This window comes from Lytechinus variegatus, chromosome 17, assembly GCF_018143015.1.
Source record: "Lytechinus variegatus isolate NC3 chromosome 17, Lvar_3.0, whole genome shotgun sequence".
NCBI classification, from domain to species: Eukaryota; Metazoa; Echinodermata; class Echinoidea; order Temnopleuroida; family Toxopneustidae; genus Lytechinus; species Lytechinus variegatus.
In genome coordinates this window covers 7,715,621-7,733,924 of record NC_054756.1, presented here as the reverse complement: position 1 = coordinate 7,733,924, position 18,304 = coordinate 7,715,621, and the positions used below count along the sequence as shown (strand labels likewise).

The 18,304-nt window shown below is 36.7% G+C and overlaps 1 protein-coding gene across 1 annotated transcript; it reads left to right on the top strand.

Moving 5' to 3' along the window:
• The first annotated feature begins 15 nt into the window (after positions 1 to 15).
• On the top strand, positions 16 to 17,818 carry LOC121431368 (peptidyl-prolyl cis-trans isomerase Fkbp12-like). Its single transcript, XM_041628909.1, has 5 exons — positions 16 to 156; positions 8,545 to 8,589; positions 9,901 to 10,013; positions 10,706 to 10,779; positions 14,099 to 17,818. The coding sequence occupies exons 1-5, from the start codon at positions 120 to 122 to the stop codon at positions 14,151 to 14,153; spliced, it is 324 nt and encodes a 107-aa protein (XP_041484843.1). The 5' UTR covers positions 16 to 119; the 3' UTR covers positions 14,154 to 17,818.
• Positions 17,819 to 18,304: the final 486 nt, after the last annotated feature.

Below are 18,304 nucleotides of genomic sequence, written 5' to 3'. Positions count from 1 at the left end.
GCGAAATCGTAGAGGGCAGCAACACGAATTCTGAAATAAACGTTACTCTGATAAAATAACCGGACAAGGAACCCGTGACTGTCTCGTTTGTAATTAAAACAAAAAACCACAATAAAATAATGGGTGTCGAAGTCAAAGTTATTCAAGAAGGGAGTGGTAAGAAAATTGATACATGATGTATTTTATTATAAGATATGAAGTAGATTCTTCTTGATTGAACTATTCATGCTCTGTCAACAATGGCATGCACGCCCCTGTATTTTTTGTGCACAATCGCAGTTCAACATTGAACTGGAACTGGAAGGGCTTGTGCGGCCGCGGGGCCGTGGCGTGGATTTGTGCCGATACTCATGATACTGGGTGATTTCAAGTACCGGTACGGTGTTCTATGCCACTATGGAAGCTTAAAAGTGCCACCGAGATGTTGAGATAATTATCTCGGGAAGTCGATATCTTGATAGCAAAAGATCAGATGACGAGATCCTGGATCTCATCATGTCGACATCTTTTTAGAACTTAGTGTTAGAGATGATGAGATGACAAGATTCCGGATCTGATCATGTCAACATCTTTTAGAAGAGATGATGAGATGACAAGATCCCGGATCTCATCATGTTGACATCTTTTAGAAGAGATGATGAGATGACAAGATCCCGGATCTCGTCATGTCGTCATCTTTTAGAAGAAATGATGAGATGACAAGATCCCGTATCTCATCATGTCAACATCTTGTAGAATAGATGATGAGATGACAAGATCCAGGATCTCATCAGGTCAACATCTTGTAGAAGAGATGATAAGATGACAAGATCCCGGTTCTCATGTCGACATCTTTTAGAAGAGATGATCAGATGACAAGATTCCGGATCTCGTCATGTCGACATAGATGACAAGATCTTCGATCCATGATCATGTCATCTAATCATCTCTTCCTAAAGATGTAGACATGACGAGTTACGAGATCATGACATCTGATCATCTCTTCCACTGGATGTAGACACGACGAGATCCAAGATCTTGTCACCTGATCATCTCTTCTACAAGATGTCAACATGATGAGATCCGGGGCCTGTTGCATGAAATGGTCTTTCGTAGAACCATTCCACGTAAGAACGAGATATCGCTCAACTGTTTCACAAAGCCGATTTGGGCGATACGAAGAATGGTCCTTGGAAAGACACCTCCAGACATGTCCTACGTAGGCATGATCTTCTTTGCACACCGCCCGCCACCGTCGGCATTGAGAGAAAATGCGTTTACGGCAAGCCACTCTGACATATCACCTTTAAACATATTTTTTAGGGGGTTGATGATGCATTTTATCTGGGATGGCGCCAAGTTATTCTTTGTGTGGGGGCTAGTTGTCATCAATTTCAGGTCGAAAAGACGACCAAAAACGGATGTCATTTTAACTTCTTCGGGGGTAATGTCAGAGGCCCAAATTTTTTAAAATATGTTTTCTTTTATTCTCCCTCCGCCCTATCCCCACCCCTATTCCATTAAAAAAGAAAATAAACTTGAACTATCGAAATGGGCAGCACTTCACTATCTCTCTGACCGCTCATGCTTTCTCATTGTAGACAATTAAACAACATGAAAACAATTTCTTTAAAAGAAATTATGTAAGGAAAAAAAGTATTTATAACGTTCAGCTAAAAAAAAGGAACAATACAAAATTAAGATGTTAAACATGCTAAATCATTTATTTATTTTTGTTTCATTTTCATTATGATTATTATTTTTTGATGAGGTAAATTTTAATCAATGAAAATGGATTCTTGGATTTGGGATACAGTGAAACAAACAAAATCTGCAGTAACAAAAAAGCTAATTGAATTTAAGATACAGATTAGACGCTTACGAATCCATCACAATAATTACAAATGAAGATAAGTTCATCAAATAAAATATTATGGAAAGTCCATGCGAATAGGCGCATTTAAAATCGTAGGGTAGCAGCCTTTCGGCTCTTTTTTTATGTCATGTTAAAAGAATTGAAATGTTGAACATATTTTGTATGTTCTTAAATCTTATATTATTATAATCATAAGCTTCCATAAATTAAGTGATCAACTTTAAATATGACCAACGTGTATGATCGTTGTAATTTTAAGCATTATTTCTGTTAATAGTATTTTTTCCATTGCGGATTGCACAACTTTTTCTATGTTTTCATTATTATTGCAAGGCACAACTTTATTCACTTGGACATGTTTGCAGCAATGTTCATGTTCCTTGTCTTCGGTTAGTTATCATGCAACTGAGGTATGTCATACTCTAAACACTCACATTTGTATTTCTTGCGTTATATCTAACAAATAAAATAATTAAATTTGTTTTTTCACATGCAGCCTCTCATATTTTCCTTTTTAGTCTCATACAATCAGACACTGTTTATTTTGTTTACTCCATTAAAACCCTATTTTTACCTCTACAAATAACATATTAACACATGATTTACAAAATTATCGCTATATATAAGTATTCTATAAAAATACAGAACATTGAACAAATAAAATGTCGAAATTACTTAGTAAAATCAATTTTTATATCGGACAAGGGTCTCTTTCGTTGAAATATCAATGAAAGGTGTCTCTAAAAGGACACCGTGTTATAAATAAGGGAAATAATGACAATTTCGATTTTATTCAGTTATGTTTGTGAATCTTCATTTTTTTTCTCTTTTTACCTCATAAAGTAAGCTCCATACATCAATTCAACAATCAGTAATAAATAAAACATCATTTGATCTCCTTTTATTGAAATAAATGATTTTATGAAAAGTCGTCATTCCAAAATAAAAGGTTCAGGTGACGATGAAGACTAAATATTTTTTCGATACTATCGATATTAAACGATGTCGCGGACTTGGAAGACAACATTGCCTTCGTGAAACGGAAAACGCTGATTTGTCGCCAATCTTCCTATCTCGGAAGAATGGTCCTAGGACGTTCCTACGTATCGCTCATCTCGTCATGCAACAGGCCCCTGAGTTCTTGTCATCTCATCATCTCTTCTAAAAGATGTTGACATGATGAGTTCCGGGATCTTGTCATCTCATCATCTCTTCTAAAAGATGTTGACATGATGAGATCCGGGATCTTGTCATCTTATCATCTCTTCTACAAGATGTCAACATGATGAGATCCGGGATCTTGTCATCTCATCATCTCTTCTACAAGATGTCAACATGATGAGATCCGGGATCTTGTCATCTCATCATCTCTTCTACAAGATGTCAACATGATGAGATCCGGGATCTTGTCATCTCATCATCTCTTCTTAAAGATGTTGACATGATGAGATCCAGGATCTTGTCATCTCATCATCTCTTCTTAAAGATGTTGACATGATGAGATCCGGGATCTTGTCATCTCATCATCTCTTCTAAAAGATGTCGACATGATGAGATCTGGGATCTCGTCATCTTATCTTTTGCTATCAAGATGTCGACTTCCCGAGATAATTATCTCAACATCTCGGTGGCACTTTTAAGCTTCCATAGTGTTCGGTGTTGGTGTTCAGAACGTAAAAAAGTCCGCTGAACCGAGCTCCAACACCGAGCTGGGTTCAGAGGAACGATACCGGTTGCGTTTATCAATAGCAGTACATGACGTCACGCCACGCTTCTGCGTAGACAGGAATAACCGTTGTTTCTGGGGATTTACATGTAGATTCTATTCAACAATTTCTGACAAATCCCCATTCACCGATAGTGCGAGCCTGGATGTGTAATCTGGCCCGACAATTCGGAGGGAGGGTTTTGTCCAGATTTTTCATTTCTTTTAGATTCTAAATAGGCCCTAACATATCTTGAACGAAGGCCCACTATTTTCGTTAGACTCTAAAAGTCTAATCTTTCTATTGATACAATGTAAAATGTATAAAATATCGAAAATATACGTTACAAATGAGTTATTCCCTGGGTTATTCCTTATTTTTTAATTTTCTGCCGGAGAAGTATGGCAGCCGTCAACGAGTTGTGCTTTTATCAAGGCTTTCCACTTAAATTTTCGATATCTTGGCCAATCAATGCGAGCGACAAGTTCCGAACGCACGCACAACTACATGTACAAGCGCAAAGCAGCGGGCACAAATCGCGATATGTATGTACATGTAGGCCTATAGGCAGGGCTCCACACTAACCCATTTTTTCTACTGGTCCAACCTATTCACGTCGGACCAGTAGATACACAGTTTTTCAAATTTTTACTGGTCCGAACCTAAAATCTACTGGTCCCCAAAAATAAAGAAAACATTAAGAAAAGGCGCAAGTTTATTTTTCTAGCCTTTCATTACCCCCCCCCAAAAAAAAATGAAGGACAAAAAGAAAGCAAGACAGAAACGAAGAAAGACAGATGGTCGCATTTCATATGTTGGGTATGCAAAAAGGGTGGCGTATGAACAATTTTCCACACGGTGCCATGGATAAATTGTTGCTACATCACAGTATCTTGACCAAATTCATTGAGTAATATCTCATTTTGAAGCTAAAACTATAGGCTAAATATATTACTATGAATTAAATCAATACAATATCAGGAACAAAAACTATAGCACTTTACGTTTGAAGTAACGGGTGGCGGAGCCGGTGGATGTGGTAAATGATAAAATATTAATTAAACCTAATTAACAACTTACTATAATATGTAATATGACTGTTATCCTCATATTTCTGGGCGTTTTATAGCAGGGAACAACTAAATGTCATAAGACTTTGACAATTTTGAAATATGCAGCAATGAAATACATGTGTATGTCAGCTCTGATCTGCAACCTAATCAATTGGTAAACCGGAGAGATTTGGTTAATTATCTAATTTGTAATCTTAATTTTTAGTACAAATGTTGTGTATCATTGCAGCAAACATTTCTACCCATGATGTTGTCATTTTGCCAAGCATATACATGTAAATACAGTGACAGGTATTTTGGGGGCAAAAATGTGAAATTAAATACTGTTAATAAATTAGTATAATTAATATGCATACAATAATAGATAATTATTTGATTTTTGGTACAGATTTAATTATTGATGTTTCAAGATTACAACTGCAATTTACTAGGGTGATCCAATGTTGCATTAACTTTTGACACCATTTTATGTGCAGCAGGTCCAATTTGAGAAAAACACATTTCAAAATTCACATTTACATTGACGTCTACATGTATGTAATAGTTAGCTGTTAATTAGTCATTTTTAGGAAAAATAAAGGTATTCGAGACTTAAGACTTTTCCATTATTTAGAGAATGGTAATAGCTATAACATACAAAAAAATAATTTTTTTGACCATTTTTACCCTGTTCGCGAAATTGGACCACCTTATGACATGCGACCATTTCAAGAAAATATCACATTTTCTTTGTGAATTTGAAAAGAAATGACCTTCATACTGACAGAAATGTAACATTTTTGAAAAAATTCCAATTATTGGCTGCAAAAAAGAAGAATGAAATTCGGTCAATTTTCAGCATTTCTCTGCCATAGACTGTAAATGGGACACACACAAATCCAAATTTTTAGCTTCCGAGAGCTGTTACAAATTTATTATTAATGCCAAAAACTTGTCCATAAAGAGTCCAATAGGATTTTTTATGCTCTTTCTGATGGTGTGATTTTTATAAAGATTTTGAAACCAGATCACTATGAAAAATTGCGACAAAGTGAAAAAAATTGTGCAAAACAGAAATTTCAATTTCCCATAGAAAACGCATGGGGAAATGGCAATCTCAACACACAAATAAAGGTTTGCAATTTATCTCTAAATCCTTATTTATGAATGATCATATAAACGTGTCCTTACTGTCAAAAGAAGCCCCTGAATTTTCTCTTTCCATACATGCCAAACGCAAGTCAATAATCCAGATCACATTTTTCTAGCAGCCTGAACTTCCCGAAGATAATGTGCCATATTTTCCCCTAAATCAGCCTGTTTTATGCTGACACTTTTCAGTGATGCTCCAGACACCCTCCTGAAAACTTCAAGGACAAGGCATTTTCAAACTTTCAATGTACAGGGTATGGAACAATGAGACAACAATTAATAGGCAGCAGACATGACACACAAGACAAAGTGTATGAAAGGTGTGAGCGAGCAAAAATTTTGACCCTTGAGCATAAATAAAAATAATTTCATGATATAGACATATTAAAATAATAATATACCGTAAGTAACGGTGTATTAACCGCACCCGTGTATTAACCGCACCCCCAACTTTGGACTAAAAAAAAAAAAAAAAAAAAAAAAAAATCTTACATTTACATGCATATTTGAGGTACGAAGAAACAAAATCGAAGTTTTTAATATTTCAAAGTATCCAAAGAGATCACCGGTATGCGGAAATCTGCTGTTCTTGATCAATTCATCTACAAATGTTAGAAAGAAAGAACGGTCCCGCCAATATTGGCAACTTACACACTCACCTCACAGTCACAGTGTACACGCACACACATAGCACTGCCATTACATTGCAAACTACGATACAGTACCAGTCATGCCAGTACATCAAATTATGATCTGTGTCTTTCCCAGCGTAGGAGGAAGAAACATTCACATTTCTTGCATCACAACCTCACAATCACTTTCGAAAATTTGATGTCTTAGCATGAATTTTGGATACGGGATTACAGGAAGATTCAAGAAACAAAGAAATTGACATTTTGTCCAGTTGTTTTTTTCGGCTTCGTGCCGTCTCTCTCTTGCATGGTTTACATGGTATCTTATGAAAAGCAAACAGGAAGGCAAAAAAAAAGCTGGCGCGAAACGGGACTTTGAATAGCGCCAGCTTAAGTCGCACTATAACCACATTCCAACGCAATCTCTAAGCAAGCTCACTCAACTCTCGCTCATCGGTGACAAAAATATTGGCGAGTGTGCTTGGCGGTGACAAAAATATACCGAGTATGCTTGGCGTCCCTTTTAAATTAGCCAGGGAACTTCACTACTTTGAATCGAGAATAAAGTCAAAATTAGTGTCATGAAGGTGGGTGCGTTTGTTATGGACATCATTTAATTAAGATCGTTCGCTTCCCATTACCCGCGGCTCATACCCCTCTAAACGACATTGCCTGGGCGGCTACGCCCGGCCACTCGACGTGTTGTGAACTGGCAGACATCGTACATGTACGGGAGGGGTTACGGCGGGCTGGCTCGGACCCGTCACCGTGTATAAACCGCACCCCCGACTTTTGCTTCTTTCCCGCCGAGAAAAAGGTGCGGTTAATACACCGTTACTTACGGTAGTTACCTTGGTTCATTTAATACATTATTTTTTTTCTAGGCGATTTACATTGCACTAATTAGTATTACCAAGGTGATCTGATTCTGGCATGCCCAATCTCAACAAATGTCTTTCTTTACTCCCTGAGACGGGAGGCAGAACATATTTTTGTTCAAGGGGGGGGTCAAAGCTAAAAAAATTAGCATTTTAGTGCAAACAAATATTTTCAAATGAGATTGTCAACTGCATGAAGAAGTGTGTTTTGTAGAATTTCAGTTCATCAAAGCCTTTTTTTATAAAGTGATTTCTGATTGATAGGACAGATTTTTTTACTTAGGTTTTACTTTTCTGCAAGAAAGCATAGCGAGCAAGCGGTTTTGAAAAAAAATCAATTCTGAAGTTGTAAAACTTGATTTTTGGTCAATTATGGCGCTAATCACTGTTAAAAGGGCAGCCTTGCAAGATGTTGCCAACACAAATCACAAGCTCAAACTTCTGGACATTTTGTGTAATAAGAAATGAAAATTAAATATTCTGAGCTGTTATTGTAATCATGAAAAAGATGTGCATCGTACTAAAGAATTAAGAGCGAGCTGAAATTTTTACTGACCAGAAAGGAAGCTGTTCTTGACTGCATTCAGTGACTCATATACTTATTTCACCAATCCAAATTTATACATCTCATCTACCTACAATCTCTGAAGAAAAGAACCAAATTAAAGTGAAAAGAAGTTGGCTTTTACACTGGAGCAGCAATTGAGGACTTCTTGAGCCAAGCTTTTTTTGGATAGCCTGGCCTATTCTCGCATACATTCGTAATTCCGAAGCTTCGTTATTCCAGAGGTTCGTTAATCCGAAAGCGAAATAAGGTTCGTTGTTCCGAAGGTTCGACAATGCGAAAACAAAATGAGGTTCATTGTTCCGATGGTTCGTTAATCCGAAAACAAAATAAGATTCGTTCCGAAGGTTCGTTTATCCAAAAACGAAATGAGGTTTGTTGTTCATTTCGTTTTCGAACAAACGAACCTTCGGAATTACGAACCTCATTTCGTTTTCGGATTAACGAACCTTCGGAATTACGAACCTCATTTGTTTTCGGACTAACGAATCTTCGGAATCACGCCACAAATGTTCGGATTAACAAACCCTTTTTCGTTTTTGGATTAACGAACATCGAGGTATAGGCAATTTACGTGTTTCGGAATTATGAACTTTCGGAATAAAGATCCTTCGGGATTACGAAGTGTAACTCCTATTCTTCAAAGACTAGCAAATTGTTGAGCTTGTTTAGCAATTATTTTTGTGTTTTTTCACTGACAACAGGAGGCAAGCCCCAAAGTGGTCAGACCGTCCAGGTTCACTATACTGGTAAGTTTTTGATAATTTTAATTTACTTTTGTTTTCCCTCTCTGCCCACTGTTTCTTTCCCTTTACATGTATGACAGATGATATCATTCCCCTAATACCCATATTTACCACATTTTAATGTTTCTTTTTGTCTCACCTATGAAGTTTGGCAGAGACCTACATGTAGTGATCACTTTTCCTATTAGTCTGGAAGTCTGTTTATAAATTTTAATACATGTAGTCTGTTTTATACAAAAATGGTACAAGGTTGTTGTGCAACTTGCTCTCATTTTCTTATAATTTCTGCATCAGTTACATGTATGTTTACACTTGCTGCAAATGATCCTCTGGTAATACCAAATTACCATGTGTGTTGTTGAGGATATTGGGGTCAAATGGTCAAGTTTTGGTTTAACTTGCTCTCATTTCTTTATTTCTGCATCAATTATGTTCACACTTGGTACATATGATCCTTGGGTAATACCACATGTGTGTCCATCAAGGCGACCGCACACCTTACGTTCGGTCTGCGACCCGATTTCGGAATAAAACCTAGTAGAATTTGATGCTAATATTGAGACTTAGAATATCTTACTGTGTGATGTTTGAAATCATCCTACGAATACCCATATTCAAATCTGTGACTATGCTATCATCCTTCTTATAATAAAAACAAATTTAATATCTAGTCGTAATGACGTCATAGCAGTCGTACAATTGGCTATGAATTGAAACTAATTTTGCATTTACTCCAAAATAAAGGCTTGCATCTTTCAAAATGGTTGTATAAGTATTCTTTTAATTAACGTTAACCTCAAATAAAATGATATGTTCCATTCACATTTTCAGAAAATGAGCAAAATGCGATTTGTTCCAAAAAGTCGCGAACAGTCTTAAGGTGTGCGGTGGCCTTTAGGGGTCAAAAGATTGAGTGACAATATGGGGTCATGTCCATCCTTTATTAAAAGTTTTTGTTTATTAAACTTGCTTGAAATCATTTCTTTATTTCTGCATCCGTTGTATTTAATGTACATTGGGTAAAAATACATGTATTCCTTGGGTAGTACCACGTGTGTTTGTAAGGATGATAATAAGGTTAAAGATCATCTCGGGGTCAAAAGATATTGCATATTTTATTGACCACAAAAAAACGCGAGACTCGAGGTTTGCGAACCACCTCGTTCATGTGCAACAAGGACATGTACATACGTGTATGACTGATATATTTTCATGCAAGAAATCATGTTTGTTTTTCAAAAGCATTTATTTACAACTGCTTGACAATTCTTCTGCCATGTTTAATATTGAAATCAACTCCCATATGAACTACAGGAACCCTTACAAACGGGAATAAGTTTGACTCCTCAAGGGACCGCGGAAAGCCATTTGAATTCAAACTTGGGCAAGGCCAGGTTATCAAAGGATGGGATGAAGGTGTAGCCCAGGTAATCATTCTCCTGTATTTACAATAGCTGAGTCGACAACAGTCCTGTTTTTGCCTGTTCTTATATGTGTACATTATAATGTTTCTAAAAATAAATTGTTTGTTCTGCCAGATTTGGGTTCTTTTCCCGTATTGTCATATTGCACTTTGTTTTTGAGGCATGCGAGCAAGATTGCACATTGCTGCGTGCTTTAGACAATATGGGCACAAAATCGCTCTCCTAAAAACTAAAATCTGTGATTCTGTTTAGGTCTCTGAAGAAAATCTGCAAAGTTTAAGAAACATAATATGTTTGATGTCTAGACAAGTTACATATGAATTGTCTATAACAGTCTCAAAACACAAATTTTCTTTAATTTCAGTGGGGGGGGGGGCATGATGATGGGCAATTGCATTCTGAAAAAAAAGTATAAACAATTTACCCACAGGAGGTGTTTTTTAAGAATGTCTTCATAACTGAGAAAATAAATAGATCAATCAAATGAAACTAAGGCATTAGGGCGAACAAGTATCACTGATCATCTTACACGGGTCTTAGGTCACATGATCATTTAAAGGGCGATGAACTTTTTATTTTATGATGTTACGGATAACCATCCATCCTAGTTGTTGTCAGGGTCATCACTTGCTACATCATGAGACTGCCAGAGGACTTCCACTTGTAATATTTTCCTGTGTTAATTTTTCTTGTAGATGAGTAAGGGAGAAAGAGCCACGTTGACCTGTTCTCCAGATTATGCCTATGGAGCCAAAGGATACCCACCAGTATATCCTTTTTTTTTTTACTTCAATACAAGATGTCTCAGAAACAAAAGAGAAAAGAATGGTGGATTTTAAAGTAAATGTTCACATACTGTTGAGGCCAAAAGTTTACATGCACCCATGGAAATTGTGAAATTTTTTCACTTGCCAAACATCGTAAAATGTACTATATCTTGAGGAGATATAAATACTACCATGACAAATTTGGTATCAAATTAAAGGGCGTGTTAAGCTTTTTCACATGATTGGAATGCCGTTGGGATTAAATCATATTTTCATTGGAGAAAAAAGGTAATATTTGTGCCAAATGTATTCTATTGTTTGTTATTGTATTTTCAAACATCATTTCATAGAAATATATAAATTTCAAATCTATGATTTATATTACATTTTCTATCATGATATGTCACTGCTGAACAAAAAAGTGTCATCTGAAATGTTTGTGTTAAGAAGTAACCAGCACAAATAAATGTTTTTGTCAAGATTTGATTTTTGATTTGTATAAAATGTGAAGATTTATTTGGGGAAAATGACACCTAAATATTTTTCAGCTCCTGATGACAAAGCAATGTGATGAAGGGGCATGACATACTCATTTGATGTCTCGCCCACCAGAGGTGAAGGCAAGACTTAGGGATCAAAATGTCGTCTGTTGTCCGTCCGTCACAAACCTAATGACACATAACTCCACAGCCGTAAGTCGCTTTTCAACCAAACTTGTAAGTTTACATGCAAGACTCTCTTATGACACCTAACTCCGCAACTGCAAGTCACTTTTCAACCAAACTTGGATGGTAGATGGACTTGGGGGACGTGCATCTTATGCTGTAGTCTGACGTCACATGGTAAGGTCAAAGGTCATTTTCAGGTCAATGTTAAAGTTTACATGCAAGACTCTCTTATGACACTTAACTCCGCAACCGCAAGTCACTTTTCAACCAACTTGGATGGTAGATGGACTTTGGGGACGTGCATCTTATGCTGCAGTCGGAGGTCATATGGTAAGGTCAAAGGCCATTTTCAGGTCAACATTAAAGTTTAGATGCAAGACTCTCTTATGACGCCTTACTCTGCAACCGTGAGTCACTTTTCAAACAAACTTGGATGGTAGATGGACTTGGGGGGCCTGCATGTTAGGCTGCAGTCGGAGGTCACATGGTAAGGTCATAGGTCATTTTCAGGTCAACATTAAAGTTTATGTGCAAGGCTTTTATGACAAGTGTTATTCCATCCCAGTCATTTCACAATGAAGTTTCGATACAATTCTGTGGCGTGCCCTCGCAAATCACTATATTTCTGGTTATTTTCATAAGTGGGCGAGACACAAAATCGCTTTTTCCGTGTTTGATATAAAATTTGTCATGATAGCACAAATATTTTATAAGAATTTTTCTGGGTGTATGTAAACTTCTGGGCTCAACTTTATATACACATCCTTCAACAGTGCCATTCTTGCTTAGAGACACATTATAAGATTGATGTATACAGCTTGATATAATGAATAAACGGGTAGCTGAGGGGTGACCGGTACGTGATTCTATGGGACTGATGTATTCTTAGCCTTATCTGGGCCGGAGGCCCCTTCCAACATGAACAATGCGGGCAATATTTTTGCTGTGTGAATTTTTTTGACCACGTCGCTCACTGACCTTTTACTTTATTAAAAGTATTGCACATCTTTTGAGACCAATTTTGCGTCATGAGGGTCCACAAACTTACACCATGTTGGGGGAATCATTATCGAAATATTAACCAAGGTTAAGTTTTTGAAATGTCATATGGACCTAGTTTATGAAACTTGGACATAGGAGCAATTAAGTATCCCTGAACATATTATGCGAGTTTCAGGTCACATGACCAAAGTCAAAGGTCATTTAGGGTAAAAAACTTTGGTGATGTTGTGGGTAATTGTGGAATCGTCATAACTTTGAAAATTTATGGATCTAGTTCATGAAACTTGGACATAAGAGCAACCATGAATCCCTGCATATCCTGTATTCATTTCAGGTCACATGACCAAGATCAAAGGTCATTTTAAGGTCAATAAATTTTGGCCGTAATGGGTTTTTTTGTTGAGTTGGTATTACTTAGAAAGTTTATGGATGTAATTCATGAAACGATAGACATAAGGGTAATCAAGTGTGGTTAATTGTTTTACACACGTCTTTGGTCATATGATCATGGTCAAAAGTCATTTTGGGTTAACCCTATTTAGGCGGGGGGCCTCGGAGGCCCCCCTCAACAAATCGCGCAATATTTTCGCTGTGCGAAATTTTCTGACCGCACCGCTCGCTGAGTTTTTACTTTCAAGTCTTGCGCAACTTTTCAGACCAATTTTACGTCACCTGGGTACGTGGTTCCGAAATTACCAAACATTATGTAAGAGCATGTCAGACCGAAAATTGCTCAAAAACGTGATTTCATGTACAAAGTCGATGCAAATTGTGTTTTCAACCAAAATTCATAAATGTATGATTATTTTTAGTTTTGCTAGTCTAAATGTATTCATTTTATGCTTTTTATGATCACAGAAGAGTCCCCAACAAATTATATTGAAAAAACAATGAAAAACAAAAGGTAAAAAAACAAAGAAATACATAAGAAATTGCAAAAACAATATAATACATAAGAAAATGTATTTGATTTGATAAAATTTGATATCACAAGGTTTTTCTTGTACTCTTGCTAAGGACACCACAAAGAGTTTCTATACCAAAAATTAGTACATTTGGAGCTTTATTTAGGGAGTTAGAGGAAAGAGTATGATTTTGCATACTAATTACGCATAAATTAGCATATTCACTTAATAGCGATTCGCATGAAATAAATTACTATACAATCTTGTAGATTATGTCCCAGGCAATCCGCGTGCCAATTTTCGGCGCTATCGCGCGGTCGACGGCGGAGATCTTAGGGGGGGCCTGGGAGGCCCTCCCCCCCGGCCATAGGAACTCCCAAAATACCCCGATCTAGATAGGGTTAATGGACATAGTATTTTATTATCACATGAATGTATTTTTTTGTGACTAATTATTCAATAGCTGTTTTCAAAGTCAGCACTGATGCTGTATTGAATCGCGTAATGCAGGCAAGACTGCCAGAGGCGTTCCACTTATTACCATCTTACAACTAGTCAACTACCCTTCATTATGAAATTGCTTCTGAGCTTCAACTGGAAAGTTTTCCACAATGCCATTCTGACCCAAAGGTTAAAAGTTGTAACGTGCCATGAGATTAATCCCTCTGGGCAATAAACTCTTTATTCACGTTAACTCACTGTTTACCAACTTTTGAAATCACATTTTCCTTAACGGCTATTTCCACTATCCCTCCCAATTCAACATTGGTCTTTGATGTGGAGCTTCTTAACTTCTTTTAATGATTTCGAAGACAGTCATCGATATGCCCCTCAATGAATGTTATCTTGAGTAGATTTTAGTGGTTTTTCTTCTATCCCGTTGATTGTACCTCAGGTATCGCATTTGGAACACATTGCAGATCCACACCATCCAACCATTTAAAGCAACAAGCCAACTTTCTACGTGTGTCTCACCAATTTTATAGAGGGAAATATTTCTATCTATCGTGATGTAAAAAAAGGACTAGAATATCGTTACGTACAGTATAACAGGGTGTTTTTCAATTTGCCTATGATATATATTTTCAATGTTTGTGTTATGCTTGTTGGTTTCCGAGGAGAATGTCATTGTCGAGCTTGCTCTTTAATGATGATGCATACCAGGAGGGTGTTTCATAAAGCTGTTCATAAGTTAAGATCGACTTTAAGAACGACTGGTGGACCTTTCTTACGTGCTAATCTATCACCAATGAACATTGAATGGTGCATATCATTTACCACAAGAAAGGATCACCAGTTGTTCTTAAAGAAGCTCCTTACTTAAGAACAGCTTTAAGAAACATCCACCAGGGATGTAGTCGGAGGCTGACCTCGAGGCTGCGTTTTGCCAGCCTTGGTCTTGGCCGGAGTCCTGCGTGCAAAATCTATGGGAGATGGTTTTCTCCAGCGTCCTTGAGACTCGGAACTACTGGCCTAGACTGCATCCTTGATGCATACATAAGAGGGCCTCAGTTAATAAGCTGTAGCTAACAGTGATCAAAGAATAGCAGGGCCCTGTTTCATAAAATTTTCTATTATGGTTTTACTTTGCCAATCCAATGGTACATGTATCTACCATGGTAACGCTGATCAACAGCCAATCACAACTAAGGATTGCATGCAGGCTACCATCTGCATGGCAAGGTAACTTAATGCAACGGGGCCCAGATGCTTCTTAGCAGGTTATAGCTTGAATTTAGTCCCATTTAACTTGGCCATGAGAAACTTACACTTACCCAACCATAACCATGGCGCTAGTGTGGAAGTTGTACTATACATATCGTACGCCAGTGTGCATATATAAATGGGTTCGCTATGTACAATACGATGTACCTCTTTTAGAAATAATTCAGCAAGTTTTCTTGATGTCTTCAAGCTTTATGTTGGGACATATGAATTCTACCCAGTAGGCAGTTTTGAAACCTGCAAATCACAGTGTAACGTACGTACACCCAAATTGTTGTCTTAAGCGACATCATAAAGTCTTTTAATATATCCAAAACAATCAAGAATCAAATTTGACAAGAAGAATACAAAACACTCAATTAAATTGTACATATATGTTGTTGATCCTCACTATTTGATGACTACAATTTTTGTGCAAGCAAATTTTTTTTTTTTTTTAATAATAAATGTACACCTGTCTTTGTATCCTGTAATATATACATGTAGTGGAGACCTGCAAGGCCTTTGCCTTTCGGTTGCATGGCTGTAGTCAAGATAAGAAATTGAATAACACTGCACTTCATAGAGTCATTCGCATCATGGGAGAAACATGTTTGCACTCAAATAGCTTGCATGAATATTGTCTATTTTCATTTGAGTTGACTGTATAATGCTAAAAAGTTATCAACTTGTCAGCTGTGTTGCAATATCTCTTCATTTCTCCTGTGTAAGCCATTGATATCACCACCCTGTTATGTTTTCAGTGTATATTTTTGTATCGTGATTTTAACAGCTCTGGTGGCGTTTTAGGCATCAGACATTCGCTGTAGATTTCGTTTTCCTTTTTGCATTATCTTTTATAATATTTTTATTTCATCCCATCGACCGGACCAATTGATATTTCAGTCATTCTACATGATTTTTGTAACATTTTTTTTTTCATGGCAGATAAATAATCACCTGCAGTTGGAAATCCAATTAACTCATATTCTGTGCACTCTATGCTGTTGTACTCACTGATTATTAATTATTCATTATTGTTTGTGGTGCCTTTGTACTAAATACTACATTTGCTTGAATTATATCCTGCACACCCAGAATCAGTTACATCTATACATCAATCATGAATATAGAAAAAGTAAAATGCTCTTTGTATATTTTGTTAAAATAATAATAATGAGACTTCTGAAGCGCCACATCCACTCTGTAGAGTGCTCAAGGCGCATAAAGAGCTAAGAGTTAGATAGCAAAGTTTTTAGAAGATTTTTGAAAGTTTCGACAGAGGTACATCAATAAATCAAATTAGTTGATGAATTATTTAACAATTTTTCTGACTGTTGATAAAGAATATCAATTACTGTAATAAGATGGAGGCAGTGTCACTAGGGGCATATGGTATAATGAATTCTCCAATGTACTTTTTTTATAATTTTTCTGCGATACCGGTATTTGTAATCTAGTTATCTTAGAATGGCCTTGTAAGGTGTACCAGTTTTGCTTAACATTGTATATCTCTCTTCTATTTGACTATTATGCACAAATTCCAGAGTAGACCCGTCAAAATTTCAAGCTTTATGTTCATTATTATTGATGTTGCACGTGATTAGAGAAAATCTCAAATGAAAAGGATATTGAGCTACAATGTATCAAGGGTTAGCCTGCTTGTCATATATTAGATGTACTTATAAATGTGTTCACATGTACATTATATCATCACCATTATCATGTTCCTTGGACTGCAAATTTTCACAGGTACTGCTGACAGATTAGGTGTTTATGGAAGTAATGAAGGTTCAAATACATTTGTGGAACCTTCATAAAACCAGTTTAACAGCCAATGCAGATTTTTTTTTCATCAGCTTTTCTGCAATCTGTGCCAGAGTATGCCACAGTGCAAAGACTCTGATGTTGATTTAACACCTGCCTGGAATCTATGTATGTCCACACCAGAGAAGTATTGAAACAACACCAGTTTGGAATCAAACGGATGCTGTTTGATACTCATTGGTGTTGTATTAACATCTGTCTGATGTTAGACCAATACCAAACCGGTGTTGTTTGGTGTGGACATATATAGATTCCGGGCTGGTGTTAAATCAACTCCAGAGTTTTTGCAGTGCATGTAGTTGCCAGATTAATTGCTTTCTGTTATGCTGCGGCCACATTGACCAAACAGTCTCCAGGCCGATCCAAGCTATTACATTATTTGCTATGGCACAACATTGGTCGGTTTGGAGTCGCTTGTGTTGATGTGACTGCAGCGTGTAAAAGCAAGTCACAAAGATGTTCAGTACCTCCATAGAACAACAGACCCACTGGAAAGATGTATCGGGCCTGCCACCATACCTTTGGCACTGTTTTTTTGTTGTCTAACTTAAAATGGTTCTCATCTTTAATAAGCAAACACATTCGGAACTCCAACTACAACCCCCGGCTACAGCCTGATCAAATCTACTGTATAGCATTGCTTCATTGGTGGGTGAATGGAACTTTTCTAACTTGTAATGATGGGTCTCGTTTTAATCACACAAAATGCTCAAGGCTATACCATCCTGGGACTTTGCAAATTTCAGTCAATTTCAATTCATTTTATCAAGAGGGCACAAGATCAGCTACCGGTTTTTAAAATGTTATTTTTTAGAGCTTGTACAATCATCCTCTCTGTTGTGGCTTTTTTTAAATAGTTTCTTTCTGTTTTCTATTGTTTATGTGCGCATGTTTTCAACAATAATCAAGACATAATAAATATGTTCCTTCAGTGACAGTCACATATCCAGTTTCTTTTATTTGTCTATTGTTGAGAGCACACTCAAAACCCATTTTTAGTTTTGCTTAATTCCCCCTTAAGTGAACTTCTCTACTACTAGAATAAGGAAGTGTATGCTCCAAAACATTATTATGTTGAGGAGAAATACAGTACATATGTGTTGATTGGATGAATTGTGCAATTTTGTATGATGAAAATTTATTTTAACCATGTTCTAGATCAAAGAGGAATATAACTGGCAGTTATATTTTTTTCTTAGTTTTATATGGAATGGGCTAAACATTTCATGATATAATCTTTGCAGCTTTCTAATGTCCAATCACCAAAATTTGTATGACTAGAGCTTAAAAATTGTAATTTCTAAAGATAACCAAAAAAAAAATACAGAAGGACGGCATGGAACGACTCTGAAATCCAATTATGAATTCCACAAAGACTAAACTTGAAAAAAATCAAAGGAAACTACGCTTTTGTAAGATTG